The following is an 18,998-nucleotide window of genomic DNA, read 5'->3' as shown; positions in this document are numbered from 1 at the left end:
CTTAATTGCTAAGGAATTTCTTTTTGGTGCCTTTAGAGTCCCTTACAAAAAATATTCATACTCTTTGGACTTTGTCAGATTTTTCCCACATCACAGTTAAAACTTTTGTGAAATTTATGATTTTTGTATGTCATAGACATACAGAAAGTGGGAAGCTGTAGTAAGAAATTGTTTTAAAAGATGTTTACAAATAATATTCCTAAAATATACCGCACATTCGGACTCCTCCCACCTTTTCTCTAACGCCCCGAATAAAATCTAATGTAAACAACTTATTTTAGAAGTTATCAAACCAGTCTATACAGTCTAATTATGCAGTTATCTTGGTATGCAACCAGCAGCTATTTTAAGGTCTTGTTTGGTAGAGAACTTTCATGAGCAAAGGTCATGTTGAGGACGAAGGAACACAGCAGACAAGTTGGGGTTAGCTTGTAGGACAATAACCTGAGAATTGACTGAAAATGGCACAACCAAGACATGACGGTTCATGTAGGATGAAATTAAACAAATAATCCTGGATATAAACTGAACAGCTGTGGTTTTTGTTGAGGTATTATAGGTACAAATATCTGTACACAGTTTAATGACAGAATAGCATTTTCTTCTTCTTTCACTTCTTTTTATGCATGGAATGTGATTAATACGGCCCTGGGCTCAAGGGCTGGGCTGCAGGTGTTTTTGTCTGTCTTTGTGCTCCTCCCCTTTGCAGGTGTCTGATCCATTGATTGGGAGCACAGAATATTTGAACCTGGCTGTCTCCACCTTCTGTGTCGCCTTTATGGGGTTCCATTTGTGTCAAAAAATAAGTAGAAAGTCATGTGTAGATGTTGTTGGTCCATGTCGTTGCTATGTGACTTTAGTTGATGTCTGTGGTCTTAGTGCTTTATGGATATGTCAATGTTGCATGTAGATGTTGCATATGTAGGTGATGCGTATGTTAGATATTGCATATGTCTATGATGCATATGTATTCGCTCCCTATGTACATGTTACATATGTCTCTAGCTGCGTCGTGGTTATATTACTCGCTGTCATCTTGTCAATTCATCTGCAGTAAAGCAGTGAACCCTTCGCAGTTGTTTTTTATGTAATTTCTGTGACTGGTCAGTGTCGTTGGTCCATGCTGTTGGTTCATGTAGTTGGTCCTTGTCATTGGTCAGTGTTGCCTGTTCTCTTCGCCATTAATAAGTGTTGAAGTAGGTCATGTCTGATCAAAGTGTTTATTAAATATTACAAAAATGTTGGTCTTTCATTATTTGCGTTTTCAAAATGCTTATATCTCTACCTTGTATTTTACTCATGCATTAATCTACAGTTGTGAAGAGTTCACTGCTTTACTGCATATATACCAACAACATCTACACGAGTGCTACTTATTTTTGACACAAATGGAACCCCACACTCCGCGGCTTCGTGATAAAGCTTTAGATGTGATGATCGTATGATCCACAAGGTGGCGGTAATGCAATGACATGAATATCCGACAGTCATAAAATCCCAAAGAAGAAGAAGACAAAGGGACGGTACATGGTCTGTTTTGTTGCATGCTCCAGTGTTTCTCTAAAACATATCTTCAGTCCAGCTTAAATGAGTTTATCTACGAGCAGTTTACTGATGCTGAAGAAACATTCAGAGAGTTTAAAGACATCATCGTCAAGTCGGAGGAAGAGATGGATGATCAGCGCAGACTGCTGGATTTCTCCCGGACTCCCCGGATAATCTTACACCGAATAGGTAGGAAACACCAGCTTTTGGATGATGGTTAATGTCTAAATATCTGAAGCTTTCTGTATGAGAATCATGTTAGTAACTGTTCCCTTCCCGTATAAATGTTTCGTTAACAGGTAAATGAAAGCAGACATCACAATTATGCTATGAGAATGGCTTAAATATGTAGAGGCCAAACTCAGTGCATGTTGGTCCGACATCAGTCCCTATATTTACAGAAAATGGACCCTCAGTTCTTCCTGTCTAACTTGTTTAGCTTTTGTAATAAAGGAACAAAAGCTAAACAACTATCAACCTACAAATAAACTCATGTTTGTAAATAAAACCCAAAGATATAAAGAGGACTAAAATTAAATTTTAATATAATTCAAAGTAATAAAAATTAATAATAGCTCCAAATAAATATCATGAAATAATCCGATTTGCTGTTAAATATTAACAATATCTACTACAATTAATTTTGTAATAAATAAAATTTTTTATTTTCTTCCCATCCAGACTCTTGTTGAGGTAACTTTTTCCCACGACAGTAGCTATAAAATTTAACAATTTCTAATCAATAAATTGTGGTGGTGATTGTTTGTCAAACCAAATATCCTATAAAAGTTCAATCAACAAGCCACCGCTGCGCTGAGGTGATGCTTCGTACACAGGTAAAAGAAGTTCAATGTCCAAAAAACTTGAAAATCATTTTTATGGTTTATTTTTTACAGTTTGACAAGCAAGTAACAAAGATCAAGCTTTTCATTAGTGATGTGTCGATTAATCCAGGAGGATTTTTATGAAGCTCGTAAAACAGAGAACTCACCTGAACCCGAGCAGTTAAAGGTTTTTATATTTTAGTAATCAATCGTTGTCCCTGGTGACGTAGTGAGTAACAAGCCAATCACAACTCTTTCTCTCCTATTTGTTTCCAGTTGTATTTTTTATCCAGCCATTGTTTCATACAAAAAGATTAATCAGAATTTATGTATCAGAATCACAAACATGTTTTACTTGTATATTCATCGTAAGGCTTCATGTTGTTTTCGCGTTGCCTATTTTACATATATTGTCCCCTTGATGTCACAGTGGAGCATATGAAGCACCGCAATGCATCGGCTCAAGAGTCCAATGATTGGATGGAGTTCCTCGGTGCTTCAAGAAGCTTCATCTCACCATCACTAATTTTCATTGTTTCCTCTCCTGCTCTGGTCAAAACAAAATACAATTTAAAGTTAAATATTAACAGTAATCCCTACTACAATTAATTTTGTAAAAAATAAAATATACATTTTTAAATCTGTTAATTTCAGAATTCTCCAAATGTCATCCAGCTATGTCGACTGATCTGTCTCTCTGTCTACGCTCTTGAATTTTCAAGTGTTTTTTATTTTATTTCTGTCTTAAACGATGAAGGTTTTCTCCTATTTACTTCAGTAAAGTTAATAATTTCTCTTTTTGTTTTCTTCTCCAGATTCCCTGCAGTGTAACGGTTGTAACCAGGAGAGGAAATCCACTCTGGACCAGGAGGAGTTTGAACCTCTGCAGGTGAAACAAGAACAGGAAGAGCCAGAAGATCATCAGATAAAAGCGAAAGAGAAAGAAGTTTACTGCAGTCAAGGTGAAGAACAGATCGAGTTAAAACAGGAGACTGATACCTACATGGTGGTTCCTGTTGAACAAACAAACCAAACTGAATCAGAACCAAACAGGAACCAAGACATCTTCCAGGAAGCTGCTGAAGCTGAGAACCGAAATCAGGAAAGAAGAAAACCTTTCTCATGTGTGACCTGTAGGAAAAGTTTTAATCGAAAACAGCATTTAACTAAGCACATGATGATTCACACTGGTGAAAAGCCGTTTTCATGTGTGAACTGTGGACAAAGTTTTAGTCGCAAACTTAGTTTAACTCAGCACATGATGATTCACACTGGTGAAAAGCCGTTTTCATGTATGAACTGTGGACAAAGTTTTAGTCGAAAACTTAGTTTAACTCAGCACATGATGATTCACACTGGTGAAAAGCCGTTTTCATGTGTGAACTGTGGAAAAGGTTTTCGTCACAAACTTAGTTTAACTCAGCACATGATGATTCACACTGGTAAGAAGCCATTTTTATGTGTGAACTGTGGGAAAAGTTTTCGTGACAAACTTAGTTTAACTCAGCACATGATGATTCACACTGGTGAAAAGCCGTTTTCATGTATGAACTGTGGACAAAGTTTTAGTCGAAAACGGGATTTAACTCAGCACATGATGATTCACACTGGTGAAAAGCCGTTTTCATGTGTGAACTGTGGACAAAGTTTTCGTCACAAAGTTAGTTTAACTGACCACATGAGGCGTCACAGGCGAAGAGCTGTAGAAGTATTTTCCATACATGTCCTATATTGAGGTTCACTATAGAATTGATTTGGTTCAAACCTAGAATGACAGACTGGAGGCGTTTCATGTCTATGAAGCTGAAAATTGTTGTATTTGTTAAAATTGATCATTTGGATCTTCACATTTGGATTCTTAGAGATATGCAACCATGACACATTTTCCTTCAGAGATGCTTTGTTGTTGTTTTTTTCTGGCATATTCTGTATCGAAAAACAATGATAAACTGTATTTTGTTGTATGAACATCCTGTTTGTGTCAAACTGTATGTTGTTTGTGTATAACGTGAAGAGCAGAGGGCTCAGCACACAGCCCTGAGGAGAGCCAGTCCTGATGCTGATAGACGAAGAGGCTTTATGGCCCTCTGACTATTTCATGCATTAACAGAGTTTGACTGGACATGGACTCCCTTCCAGAACGTTCTCACAAGATTGGACTTGAGGGATTGATTTGTATTATTCTGTACAATAGAGTTTATTGGGGGGTTTTAATTTTTGTTTTCCGTCAAAAATAGAATGTATAGAATGGTTGAGCATTTCGATAAATCTATCCAAAAAAGTGTTTGTGATAGGTTTGTCATTAAAGTAAAATAAGATTGAAACTGATTTCACTTTTTTCACTTTATATTAAGCAGTTTTACTCTACCTAATTAAAATCTTTTCAAATGAAATAAAATGCATTTGTACTTTGAAAAAAATGCAAGATTCACCACAAACTAATTCTCATGTATTGATTGCACAAAGTACTTGTGATTGTTTTCAATTATTGGCTTTTTTTCTAGTTTTAGCTGTAATATTTTTCTCTTTTCAGCTGCAGCTGTTCGATTACTGTCTTTGTATGAAACTATTTTTATGTCGATTTATGTATGTGTAACTCAGGCTTTCCCTCTTTGGATCTGCAGCTGGTGGACGACACTCTATGGCAGTGGTTCTTAACCTTTTTTGAGGTACCAAACCCACCAGTTTCATATGCGCATTCACTGAACCCTTCTGTAGTGATATCTTTTTTCCAAATTCAAGACATGAGACAAAACATTCAACCCCTGAGACCTACTCATCGAACCCGTGGGGTTCGATCGAACCCAGGTTAAGAACCACTGCCCTATGGACTCTGCGTTGTTTTATTTTGTGTGTGAAGATGGGATGTGCTCCGTGCAGAAAAGAGGAATCGGACACAGGGATCTTAGTTGTGGGGAGACCTTGGCGTGTTTATTTCGTCCACCTTACAGGCAGTAAGCACATTGTCAGCATTCAACCGTTTTCTTTTTACAAAACAATCAAACATCACCAGAAAGAAAATGTAATTTGTGCTTAACTGGCAATCTGAACCAACAAATATCTCGGTATGGTAATGTTTATTTTTCACCGGGTTAGCGGAACTGCTGCTTACCTTAGAGGGCCACATAACTTTTCCCTTCTCTGGTGGGGGGCCGGACATTGTTGGGGGGAGGGGGGGGGCGTTTCTCGATTGATTTTTACCCAGAAAGCACATGGGCAAAAACCATGAATGAAACGGTCACTGCGACTGACTAGTATATATTCCATTGAGGGAAAGTAACTATAACATATTAATTTCTCATATGTTAACATAAAGGCTCGTTTTGAAGTATAAGCTGCTACTTACAGGCATTGGTTCGAAGAATTCAACCTGGAATGCGGCGTTCATAACAGACACGTGTGTTCATCTGCTCTACCGCTAGCAAACAACCGTACTGATTAAATAACATAAAGTCCAACAGATGGCAGCAATGCGCCCCACAGCTTACAGGACACACTTCCTGCTAAAGAGCCCCCTGGTGGTTGAAGAAAAATCCACATATAAACCGGAAAATACAATAAATGAAAAAAAAAAAAAAAAAAAAATCTGAATGCTGGTATTGTTCAGGGGGCCGCACCAAATGTGGAGGCGGGCCGTAGTTTGGGGACCCCTGCCTTAGAGGCAGTAAACACACTGTAAGGAACATGGTAGTTCGCGCACAAAAATCCCCTGCACTACGGTGTCCCCGGCAGGACAAACATGTCAGGATTGTGGTGGTACCAAAAGCACCTTCTTTTGGAACACTTATGCACTACTTTACATATGTATTTTAGAAAGAAATGAACGTGTAACATTTTATGTAAGAATAAAAATGTTGAGTTTTCCTTTAGTGTATGTTATGCCTTATACTTGAACCCAGTATGGTGACCGTACATCTATACTGGTTGTAGCCACTGTGGTTCCTCACACCATTTGTGTCTGTGCATGTAGGGAGCAGTCGGGGGGGAGAAGCCCCTGTATACTAGTCAGTGCTTACTATGTGTTTGTGATTTCTTTCATCCATTCAAAAAAAAAAAAAAAAACTGAATATATAAAAACTAAACTCATAGATATTTTTCTGTAACACTTGATAGTGTGATACATTTCAGTAAATGTTCCTCCTTTGTACATGTATTTCTTAAGAATATGTGTCTAGTAGTAAACAGGCCTACGTGAGGCTACTCAAATTTAGCTTTCTTCAGTTATTAAACAACCATTATGACTCCAACCTAGATCATCAGCGTCTGCCTCACCATCATCAGCGTCTGCCTCACCACCTCAACCGCATTTCATGACATTTTAACATTGGCTATAAAATCCACTGCTGTGGTGCAACTAAGTAAAAACACTGTAGGAAAGAGGTGAGATGTCTGGTGTTCAAAATAAAAAGTAACATAATTTTAGAGATAACCAAATAAAGAAATTCATGAGTGCAGATTCAGTATTATTTTCTTAAATATCTTTTACACAACATAAATTTCTTGAAGGTTTCAATAGTTTCATAAGTGCATATTCGCTGATTTGATTCTTTGTATTCCTTCAGATTGGTTAATCGTACTCATAATAAACACATTACACTTTTCTATGGGTGAAAAAATAATTGACTTACATTCATGCACAACGATGTGGCTGCACCAACATGATGAAAGATCAACATGGGACCAACATGATGTCAAAGGAATGTTTATTTTAGGGGGGGACATCCAGGCACCGGAAAATAAAAAGCAATCATTTATTAGGGTCATAAATTTTTAGTCCAACAATGAAGATTTGTCATAAGGGTGTTTATATGTCTCTAATTCCTAATTTAGTCAAAGTTAAATTAGATTTAGTTTGTTTTATTTAGAAATAACAGGAAAAGTAAAATTGATTGGATATTATTTCATTATCTAAAAAGAATACAATTATTTAACACAATTTAATCCTTGAGTGACGTTCTGATCCACACTCCATATCAGTCGGTGCTGACAGCTCCTCTAAAGGTCAGACTTCTTAATGAAGGTTCTGTCAGATCAGCACAGGCTGTCAGGTGACTACAACTAGTCAACATGAAAAATAGCAGGTCATTGGCACTAAGCTTAAGAGGCTCCATGGCCCACCAATGCAATGCATGCACCCAAAACCTCAGAACCCAAGCCTCCAGGCTCAGCCAGGATCCCAGACAATACACCCCCAAAATCCCAAGCAGCCAAGCCCCAGTCCCATAAACAGTGTCATAAACATGACATCACCTCTGTCATGAACATGAAGAAGTCTTTATGAATGTTTATGACAGTGTCATGTCAGTCTTATGCACACCCCTTCAAATAAAGTGTTACCAAGTTTTTCATTAAAATGTGTAACTACTGAGTCATTCCATCTCTATGTTAAGATAATATTTCCAGTAATTAACCATTTCATCATGTATTTAAACAATAAAACAATGTTTGCGTAACAATTTTTAAATTTTTTTTTTAAATTAAATTTTGAAGTAAATATTTGTGTTTTTTGCAAACAGTTCTAAACATTAAATATCTGGATTGAATACAGGCATCGATATATGCACTGGAAACAAAAAAGGACTAAACAGGACAGAGGCAGTGCAAAAAATGGAGCATGGCCAAATGGAGGAGAGGTAAGAGAATTAAAGGGTTAGAAGCAACATGAGCATGAAAAATATCATATTTAAATATAGAAAAATAGTTTAAGTTATTCATAACAAATTGTCTTTTTTGCAGTGAAAGAAGAGCACTTCTGATGTAGATAAAATCAGAAATAGAGAGGCGTTCGAAGACCTAAGATGAAGGAAAGGCAGTGAAATAAAACATGTCTAAGTTTGAAGTTTGACATTTGTTATTGTTTAAACGAGTACATCTCATACTAATAATAATTTGCTTATTTTGAGTTTTCGTTTCATTCTGCTCAAAATGTTTAGCCAGGTACATACAAATAATCCGCTCCAAGACTGGAGAGTTTAGATTTGGAGCTGCAGAAGACCTAGTGTGACCCAGAAGCAAAGAAAAAGGACTGAAATCACCCTTTCTCAAAGTTTAACAAATCAGATAAAAGTTTCACAAATTCCAACCATGTTCTAAATATTCTGCTCTAAGAGCAGAGTAATCCAGTCTATGTTTGAAGTGTCTAGGTGTTGTAGTTTTTGAATTAGAGCAGTTCTAGTGTGATACAGATGCAAAAAAGTGGTAAAAATCCATCTTTATTGAAGTTTCACAAATCAGAAAAAGGTTTCACACATCACAAACATGGTTTTAAATATTCTGCTATTACAGCAGAATAACCCAGTCCGGATTTGAAGAGTCTAGGAGTTGTAGTTTTTAAACTAGAGTCGATTAAAGATCCGGAAGGTTGTGAAAAATTAGGTGGAATCGCCCTTTAGCCATTTCCCGAATCGGAAACAACCAACCTTCAGCTTCGTGATGTGATGATCGTATAATCCAGAAGGTGGCGGTAATGCAACAATATCAATGCCGACAGTCATGAAACCCCAAAGAAGAAGAGAACGATGAGGAAGCGGAAAGAAAGAAGATGGCGCATGGTCTGTTTTGTTTAATGTCAAGTTTATCAACGAGCAGTTAATCCTGCTGAAGAAACAGTCACAGAGTTTAATCGTCAAGTCCGAGAAAGAAATGGATGATCAGCGCAGACTGCTGGACTTCTCCCGATTTCCCTGGATAGTCTTACACCGAATAGGTAGGAAACCCCAGGGTTTGGATGGGGTTAAGGTTTAAGTAAACCGATAAATAAAATTTAGAAATTAGTAAAATGTTAAATGTAAAGAAGGCATATCTTTTGTAATTCCAGATTTAAATATTATGAGAAATAAAAGAATAACAGATAAATTGATAATATATACAGCAGCGACGTGCGGTGAGGTTCATTGCTGGTGAGGCACTGACTTACGACTTATATAGACACCATGCATGTTATTGGACGTACGGAAATTTCCCGCAGGCATACAAAGCTGGGGGGCAAAAAGACTAATCTTTTACATGCCATCCATAGCCGCGTTAACTCAGTGATCCCTTTTTTATTTTACTAATTTTATATTTAAAAAATATTTTAAAAAGATGTTCATAAAATGTATTGCCTCAGATGATCATCACATTCGTTACCTCTAATGTTCAATTACATAAAATTGTAGGACAGGATCCATTTCATTACATGTTCACACTTGCCTGAAATATGTTAAATACAACAAAAAAAAAATCACTTCAAGTGTGATCTATTTCATAAAATTTACTTGTCACCTTTATTGTTTAATTACATATTAAATGTTTAAAGATGGGCTCTTTCATCTGGTTTGTGTCATGAGGTGGTGAGGTGGTGGACCCAAACGCAGCAGGTAGACGTACTTTATGCGGATGTTATTTTAATGAACAAAATAAATCCAAAATCCAGAGAAAACAAGAAAATCCAAAATACAATGAAACAGGAGACACGAGGGATAACAAAGGTTATTATTTATTTATTTATAAGTGTCGTTGGGGCAGCAGCTTCAGAAGGGAGGCCCAGACTTCCCTCTCCCCAGCCACTTCTTCCAGCTCCTCTGGGGGAACAGCAAGGCGTTCCCAGGCTAGATGAGAAACATAGTTCCTCCAGCGTGTCCTGGGTCTTCCCCGGGGCCTCCTCCTGGTCCAGGAGGCATCCTGACCAGATGCCAGAGCCACCTCAAGTGGCTCCTCTCGTCGTGGAGGAGCAGCAGCTCTACTCTGAGTCCCTCCTGGATGACCGAGCATCTTACCCTATCTCTAAGGGAGAGCCCAGCCACCCTGCGGAGGAAACCCATTTCGGCCGCTTATATCCGTGATCTCGTTCTTTCGGTCATGACCCAAAGCTCATGACCATAGATGAGGGTGGGAACGTAGATCGATCGGTAAATCGAGAGCTTCGCTTTTTGGCTCGGCTCTCTCTTCACCACGTCAAATCGGTACAGCGCCCGCTTCACGGCAGACGCTGAGCCTATCCGCCTGTCGATCTCTCGCTCCCTTCTTCCCTCATTTGAGAACAAGATCCTCTCTTCTGCTCTTCTTCCTCTTCTGCTCTGGTGAAAAACCTAAAGACCAACCCAGTGCATGCTGGTCCTACACCAGTCCCTATACTTATAGAAAATGGACCCGCAGTTCTTCCTGTCTCCCTTAGAAAAGTAAATAATAATTAAAACAATTGTTAACATACAAATAAACTCTGTAAATAAACCACCAAAATATAAAATGAATGAGCAATAAAAATAAAGAATACCTTCAACATAAGAAATACTCAAATAATAAAATGTATTTTAAGAATAATGCCTAAATTTATTTGGGGATCTCTTATGAAATGAATAATTTCAAATAGAGTGATTTTTAAAACAAATCTGATTGTTTTGTGATTTATGTCACAAACAATGAAAGTCTTCTCTCATTCACTTCAATAAAGTTAACAATTGCTCTTTTCCTCTGTTTTCTTGTCCAGATTGCCTGCAATGTAATATTTATAACCAGCAGAGGAAATCCACTCTGGACCAGGACGAGTTTGAACCTCTTCAGGTGAAACAAGAACAAGACGAGCCAGAAGATCATCAGATAAAAGAAGAGCAGGAGGATCTAAAACACAAACAGATAAAAGTGGAAGAGAAAGAAGTTTACTGCAGTCAGGGTGAAGAACAGATCGAGTTAAAACAGGAGACTGATACCTGCATGGTGGTTCCTGTTGATGAACAAACAAACCAAACTGAATCAGAACCAAACGGGGAAAGAAGAAAACCTTTCTCATGTGTCATTTGTAAAAAACGTTTCACTGCCAAATATACTCTTACTGGTCATATTAGAACTCATACGGGTGAAAAGCCTTTTGCATGTGTGAACTGTGGAAAAAGCTTTAGTATAAAACAGGATTTAACTAGTCACATGAGGATTCACACTGGTGAAAAGCCATTTCCATGCGTGAACTGTGGAAAAAGTTTTCGTCACAAAGTTAGTTTAACTCGGCACATGGTGATTCACACAGGTGAAAAGCCATTTCCATGCATGAACTGTGGAAAAACTTTTTGTCTCAAAGTCAGTTTAACTCGGCACATAATGATTCACACAGGTGAAAAGCCGTTTCCTTGCGTGAACTGTGGAAAGGGTTTCCGTCTAAAACGGCATTTAACTCACCACATGATGACTCATACAGGTGAAAAGCCGTTTTCATGCGTGACCTGTGGAAAAAGTTTTAGTCTAAAACAAGATTTAATTCGGCACATGATGGTTCACAATGGTGAAAAGCCATTTTCATGTGGGAACTGTGGAAAACGTTTTAGCCTAAAACAAGATTTAACTCGGCACATGATGATTCACACTGGTGAAAAACCGTTTTCATGCGTGACCTGTGGAAAAAGTTTTAGTCTTAAACCAGATTTAACTCGACACATGATGATTCACAATGGTGAAAAGCCGTTTTTGTGTGTGACCTGTGGAAAAGATTTTAGTCAAAAACAGCATTTAACTAGTCACATGATGATTCACACTGGTGAAAAGCCGTTTTCATGTGTAAACTGTGGAAAAAGTTTTCGTCACAAAGTTAGTTTAACTGAGCACATGATGATTCACACTGTTGAAAAGCCATTTTCATGTTTGACCTGTGGGCTAAGTTTTAGTCGAAAACAGCGTTTAACTAGTCACATGAGGATTCACACTGGTGAAAAGCCATTTTCATGTGTGACCTGTGGAAAATGTTTTAGTCAAAAACATAATTTAACTAGTCACATGAGGATTCATACTGGTGAAAAGCCGTTTTCATGTGTGACCTGTGGAAAAAGTTTTAATCAAAAACAGCATTTAACTCGGCACATGAGGATTCACACTCGTGAAAAGCTGTAGAACTATTTTCCATTCATTCTAAAAGTCACTTAGATGAAAACTGAATGGCTTTCATGTCTATAACGTAGGTTCAATTGTCAAATTTGTTAAATGTGATCATTTGGATTTTGACATGTGGATACTTGGAAATATACAACATGAACTTGAAGTATTGATTTGTATTATTCTGTATGGAGATAATGAGTGGTGTGAATGAGATTTACTTTAATACATTTTTATTCCAAAATAAAATGTGCTGTTGTGCAGTATGCAGTAGATGTTCATTAATTATTTTGCACTTTGAAATTTACTGTGTTAAAAAAATATTTAGCTATGTCTTTAAAGCAAAACTAGACTGAAACTGATGCTATTATTTGTTTCAAATTATATTAACCAGTCTATATAAAAGATTTTGAAATATGTTAACATGCCCTTTTACTTAGAAATTCAATATACAATGTAAACATATTTTCCTTCATTGATTGTTCTTGATTGTACAAAGTATTTGTGATTATTGTTTCCAGTAATTTTGTATGTTGCTTGTCTGTGTACAAGTTTTCTTTTTTCTAATGTTAGTTTAAATTCTTACATCATGTTGGCTAAGGGGGTTCTGGTGCTGGTTTTTACAGTGCTGTAAAAACCATACAGGTTTTCTTAGAGAGACATATAAACACCCTTATGACAAAATTTAATTGGACTGATTTATGACTAATAAATGATTGCTTTTTTAATTTCCGGTGACCCAATGCCTCCCCCCCCCGAAAATAAACATTCCTTTGACTTCTGTTGGTCCCATATTTCTGACACTTTGTTTTGGTAAACTCCTTCTGACCTCTTTTGAGTTCTAAGAAGAATACAATTAAAGTTTGAAAACAATAAGTGATAGATCACTAACCAGAATATTACATAATATACAATATAATATATTTAAATAGAATCAATCAAATTTTATTTGTATAGCACATTTCAGCAGCAAGGCATTTCAAAGTGATTTACATAATAAAAAAAAACAGCATGTGACATTGAATAAACAGAAAGAGAAAGAGATTTTGGAAAAAAAAAGAGACAAAAACATTAAAACCTACACCTCTTTTCAACCAGGGGGCTCGACATCTGCACCCCTGTCCTTATCTGGGACTCAAACCCAATCTGGGACTTTAGTCAAAACACTGTTTGACAAGGATTCCAACCTCTAGGAGATCAATTAAACGCAGTTTAACTTGGACTCTAACCCTCTTGGGACTTTAGTCAAAAACGCCGTTTGACAAGGACTCCAACCTATAGGTTTTTAATTGAAACGCCGTCAATTGGGACTCTAAACCCCATAGGACTTTAGTTAAACATCGTTTAACTGGGACTCTAACCCTCTGGGAGTTTAGTCAAAAATGCCGTTTGACAAGGACTCCAACCTCTAGGTTTTTAGTTGAAACTAATGTTGTAATACCTCTGACTTTAACTCTGTCTCAGAAGATGCAGCAGAGCCTCTGGGTTCAGCAATAAACATTCTTTAGCCACAGTTAGGAAACATATACACTGCCGCCTGTCAGTGATGTAACGGTTAGAGGTTCATTTTCTGTATTAATGGAAAATAAAAGACAGCTTCCAACAACGTTGTTTAGAATAGAATTTTAAATATTCTGGGGCTGATTATGCATCTCTGCTCATTTCCAAGCTCAAATGAGCAACTTCACGTTCAAATACAAGTCCCCCCAAAAACACGTCCAGTGAATCATTATTTTTTATGAGTTTAGAAAAAAACAAGACAAAAGCCACAAACAGTTGGGCTTGACGACATTTCTATTTTTCCAGCAACAAAACGTGCATCTCCATGCACTGTTCATGTTTCTGTCGCTGCTAACTGTCACAGAGTCTCTCCCAAAAACACACAGAAGGAATAAAAATAAATACAAAAGAAAATATTAATGCGCAGTGATTTGGATAAATAACTTTAATCTGATTACTGGATTTGAAATACGAACTCGTTAGATTATTCGTTACCGGAAAAAGTGGTCCGATTAGAGGAAGGCATTACAAAGCCTTCCTTTGTAATGCCTTCTGTCAGATAGCCATATGCTGTCAGAATATCATACATGCAGTCAGTACGCATGCCCGCGCATGCGCATTAAGAAGTCAGATCGTCAGCACAGTCGTCAGTTCAGCATACGCAACAAGTTATGACGAAAATAAGTCATTAAATTGTCTATAATATCACATAATATGATAACTAGATAAATATACATGCCTTGTCGTGGTTTCAAAGTGTATTTAAAGCAGGTCTGGCTGCAGCTGCAGTCAACTACAACACACGCCTGTGTAAAACTCATTAACCTACTTAACCGCTAAGTCAGGATGCCATACAGCTGTTAATAACAAAGTGTATGATGATCTACGTCATGATTCTATGTTGATGATTAAATAAAATCATATGGTAATGACAGCATATACATGTATGAGCTAAGCGTATGACTATCTGACAACGTATGCTGATCTGACAGAACAGCGGCACCGGACATGTCTACTAACAAACAAACCCCTATTTTATGGGATGAGTGGCAACTCCAGTCTATAATTTAAGAATCGGATCAAGATTAGAGCCTAAAACGTTATAGTTTAAAAACAGTAAAAAGTTCTGGTTAAGGAACAGTTATGTCAGTAGTTAGCTAGCTAACAAAATTCACTAATGCTAAGCTAACGGTTACGCAAAACAAAAATACCTACCTTCATAGTCAAACAGGTATTGTTCGGTGAAGAATTTGTAGCCTTTGTTTAATTTAGATTTTGTTGTCAGAGAAAATTGGTTTGCAAATCGTGATACATCTTCAAATCTTATTTTAGGCAAATGTTTTAGAGACTGTGTAAACTCCATGCTCCGGTGTTCTGTCTGATCATGCTGTCAGATATATATATATATATATATATATATATATATATATATATATATATATATATATATATATATATATATATATATATATATATGAAATAGACAACTTTATCATTACTTACTATGTACACCGGAACTAAGGATACACAGCTTCGAGCCAAAACGGAAGTTGTGTGACGTCATGTGAAAAGGGTCTATTGCCGACTATGTGTTTGTGATTTTCTTCATCCATTAAAAAAAACAACAAAAAACTGAATCTATAATAACTAAACTCATAGATTTTTTTCTGTAACATTTGCTAGTGTGATACATTTCAGTAAATGTTCCTCATTTGTACATGTATTTCTTAAGAATATGTGACTGGTAGTAAACAGGCCTACGTGAGGTTACTCAAATTTAGCTTTCAGTGTTGCAGGGTATGATATTCATTTTACCATGTTAGTATCAGATCCAATTGTTTGATTATTCTAATTTAGTTTGATTTGGTGTGTGCAAGAAATATAGTTAAGTCCTTTGTCTGAAAGAGGGGCGCGTTGGCGCCATAGTGAAAAGAGTCCACTAGGGGAGTCGTGCGCTATTTGCATTCAATACAAAAGTAAGTGAAGGCGCACTGGTTTCGTCTCTGCTCATTTCTTCTCTTGTAATTGTCCCTTTTGTAAGGTAAGAAATTAGATTAATCTTTGGAGAATGATATGGATGAATGCTAGCCCTGTGTGTGCAAGTTTGTATGTATTTAGTTTGTTTTGCGTCGCGTATTAGTTATCTTGCTTTAATGTGATGTGCGAAGAGTGTTTGGCTAGCTACTTAGCTCTGTTCCTAACGGCAGTAAGCCGTTAGCGATATGTTCTGTTCGGCATCTAGCAGTTTGATTTGTTTAAATGAGAACAACTGTGATTTTTATGAAGAAGTAGAAGTCATATACTGTTCTTCATCATTTTGATATTTCTACTTTTTTCTTTATTAATTTACTTCTGACAGTAACATAACATTAATTCAAAGTGACATGTTTAAATATTGTTAAATAACTGTAATAATTGTATGAGAAGATATTTCTGTGTTCTGCTCTTTACATTCAATACAAGAGTAAGTGAAGGCGCACTGGTTTCGTCTCTGCTCATTTCTTCTCTTGTAATTGTCCCTTCTATAAGGGTCAACATCTGCAGTTAAAGTGAAAGACAACCTGTAACACTCCCTTTCCAGAATTTATCCCCACATCATTGTGAATGCTACGTTCGTTCAGTCTTTTTCCTGCTGTTGAATCAACACTGATCTCCCCACTGCTTCATGCTTTCTCCAAAATAATACAGGTCGTGCCTTAATGATCTTTTACTATTTTTGTTACAATGGCAAAGAAAAAAAATCCTTATAGTGGAACTTGATGTAATGTTGTTTAACAAAGTAATGTATTCCTGCCTCAATATATCAAACATTGACAATTAATGAGAGGTTCTACAACAAAAACAATACTTGTCCTTAACACGAAATGTAGCAGGTATCTTCAGTTTTACATCTCTCAGAACATGATCTGTTGTTTTCAGTTTTTTAAACACGGAAGCTATCTTTATCCAATCCATTTTCAGATGTATGATGTAAGTGTTGAGACGCTTTACCAAGGCCGAGAAAGAGTCACATGCTGTTAGACAAAGGGCCCATAGTAAAGAGTTACATTTTTGATTCTGTTAGACACCAAGGTCCATTTCTCACGAGAAACAGAAACTTATCAAGCCACAGAGACATGGTGTGATTTCAGGGAGTGTCTTCAGTCCATATAATCAGCTACCCTCCTCATTCTCCTCAGACGCTGCACAGACTTTTTTTAGAAACTCTTCTCGGATGTAATGGTAAAGCGTCTCCTTTCAGCGCTGAAAGTTAATAAAATAAGTAAAGTCTGAATGCTTTTCTTGGCTGATTTTATGCTCCGTGTGTCAATACAAATTATGATTCATCGATTGAGATTCTCATTCTCAACATAAGACAGGGGTGTCCAAAGTCGGTCCTCGAGGGCCGGCATCCAGCATGTTTTAGTTCTTTCCTTGGTGGTAGTAACAACCTCCTCAGCAAGTCAATGTTCTCCTTAGGCCTTCTCACGAGCCATCATTTGATGCAGGTGTGCTAAACTAGGGAGAGAACTAAAACATGCAAGATACCGGCCCCCGAGGACCGACTTTGGACACCCCTGATATAAGATCTGCAAGTCAATGGCATTAGCTCCAGTTCATACTCCAGACCAGATGGTGGTGGTATTGCACACTTTCATTAAAAAAAAAAAAAACGCCTTAAAAAGACGAAAAGCCTTGAATCCAGGGAAGATAACAGACGCTGTTCAAATTAGCCATTTTTACTCGCATAACATTACCTTAAAAGTTGAGGGGGCCTTGATAATAGTTAGTAATTTTGGTAAATTCAAGCTGGTGACGTCCTAGTCCGAGTTAGACGACAACACAACTGGACAAGGAAATGAAATGTGGGTCACAAAAGGAGCCCGAAGGGGCGAAGGTTGCTAATGTCTTCTTAGTTGGTGGTAAATTTGCTTATTAATTATCTTTGTTTAATTATATACAGTGCAGTAAAGACATTAACAAACTTAAGTTGGTTTCAGAAATAATTATATCATAAATTTTATTGTGACTTTTATGATTATTACTATAACAATTATTCATCTTCATGTTATAACTCCATGGAGGCTCTGTTTGTCGCAACTTATACTTTTCTTCTTAAAAACTACAGTCTGCAGTCAGGCAAAAGGCATTCCTTCTCATTTACATACAGTAGAGAGGTGAACACCATAGACATCAATACGTAGACGCCTCATGGAGCGCTGAGTCCTACGTAACTGCGTCCGCCATCTTCTATGTGGCAGCAGAGCGATCGGAGCTCCTTAAGTCCTGTGCTGTGTGGACTTGTTTCAACCGTTTTACGAAACAAACTGGATTCATTAGGATTACCTTCCCCAGGTAAGGATGAAAGATCAGAATTACTTGACTTTGCAGCCAGAAATTCGCTTTTAAACAACCGGAAAATATTTCCTATGTAGCTAAATTGGCCCGAAATAACCGCTGATTGTTAGCTTAGCAGCTAATGTTTTCATACTGTTTTCTAATGAGAGAGAGGTGATGAAAAACCACTGTTAGAGGAGAAGTTAATTAAAAACCAGAGGATTTAGTGAGGAAAGATCAGTCAGGATCAGAGCTGGAGCTGCTGTTCTTCAGTCTGTTTCCAGCTCAGCTTCACCATGTCGGTATTTAGCTATAAAGATGCTACGAGTCAGAGCCCAACATGCTGAAAATGTCTTTTTCTGAATGTGAAGGAACATACGAAACACATCGTATGTATTTTCTATTACACTTTTGGATCATTTCTCTTTTATCCTTGGCTTCAGCCTGTGAACCAGGACGTCTCACAAGTCATTGAGTTCTTCCAGTGTGACCAGCAAACTGAAGCCCTGCCTGTGACCAGTGTTCCCAGTATAATAAATAAATGTTTTATTCTTTCACTTTTTGTGTATTTTTAAATATCTCAATCTGAAGTATTATTAGTTAATGTAGCTTATATAACGAAATAAAAAATAATTTACTCTGTTGGAATTTTTTTCACTCTTTGCTATCAATAGCAGAGTTGACATACTGTAAATTCTCTGGAAAAAAGTAAGAAAAATATGTAGTTTAATGTTTGACAATGACTGATTTATAAATCAAAAGTCATTTCTCAATAACGTATAAAAAATAAATACAGGAAAATTATTTGTGTCTTGTCTTGAAATGTTAAATGTACATTAAATTATGGAATTATGTAAATATATTCTTCAATAAAACACTGTAAAAGTGTATCTGTTCATCAATGTCATAAAAATGTTCAGAATCGTTTCTATCAAATAAAACATTGTGCTCTTTAATTTAATTGTGCTCTTTAAA

At 36.9% G+C, this 18,998-nt stretch overlaps 1 protein-coding gene and 1 long non-coding RNA gene across 3 annotated transcripts in view; one reads left to right on the top strand and one right to left on the bottom strand.

Annotated features, from left to right (window-relative positions):
* Positions 1-18,998, bottom strand: part of LOC148152778 (uncharacterized) — a 31,306-nt gene that overhangs the window by 6,541 nt on the left and 5,767 nt on the right. The gene's annotated exons all lie outside the window — the stretch shown is intronic.
* LOC106911267 (uncharacterized) lies at positions 1,485-12,988 on the top strand. 2 transcript variants are annotated; one of them, XM_088002487.1, is made up of 3 exons: positions 1,485-1,734; positions 3,185-4,052; positions 11,192-12,988. In XM_088002487.1, the coding sequence occupies exons 1-3, from the start codon at positions 1,545-1,547 to the stop codon at positions 12,222-12,224; spliced, it is 2,091 nt and encodes a 696-aa protein (XP_087858613.1). In that variant the 5' UTR covers positions 1,485-1,544; the 3' UTR covers positions 12,225-12,988. The 2 variants fall into 2 exon arrangements, with proteins under 2 accessions (XP_087858613.1, XP_087858612.1); XM_088002486.1 differs by lacking the exons at positions 1,485-1,734; positions 3,185-4,052 and adding an exon at positions 8,881-9,075 and having other exon boundaries at positions 10,837-12,988.

This window comes from Poecilia mexicana, unplaced genomic scaffold, assembly GCF_051168715.1.
Source record: "Poecilia mexicana isolate PSO_F unplaced genomic scaffold, ASM5116871v1 scaffold_22, whole genome shotgun sequence".
In the NCBI taxonomy this organism is placed as follows: domain Eukaryota; kingdom Metazoa; phylum Chordata; class Actinopteri; order Cyprinodontiformes; family Poeciliidae; genus Poecilia; species Poecilia mexicana.
Note: the sequence above shows the minus strand (reverse complement) of the source record. Positions and strands in the feature narration are given on the sequence as shown.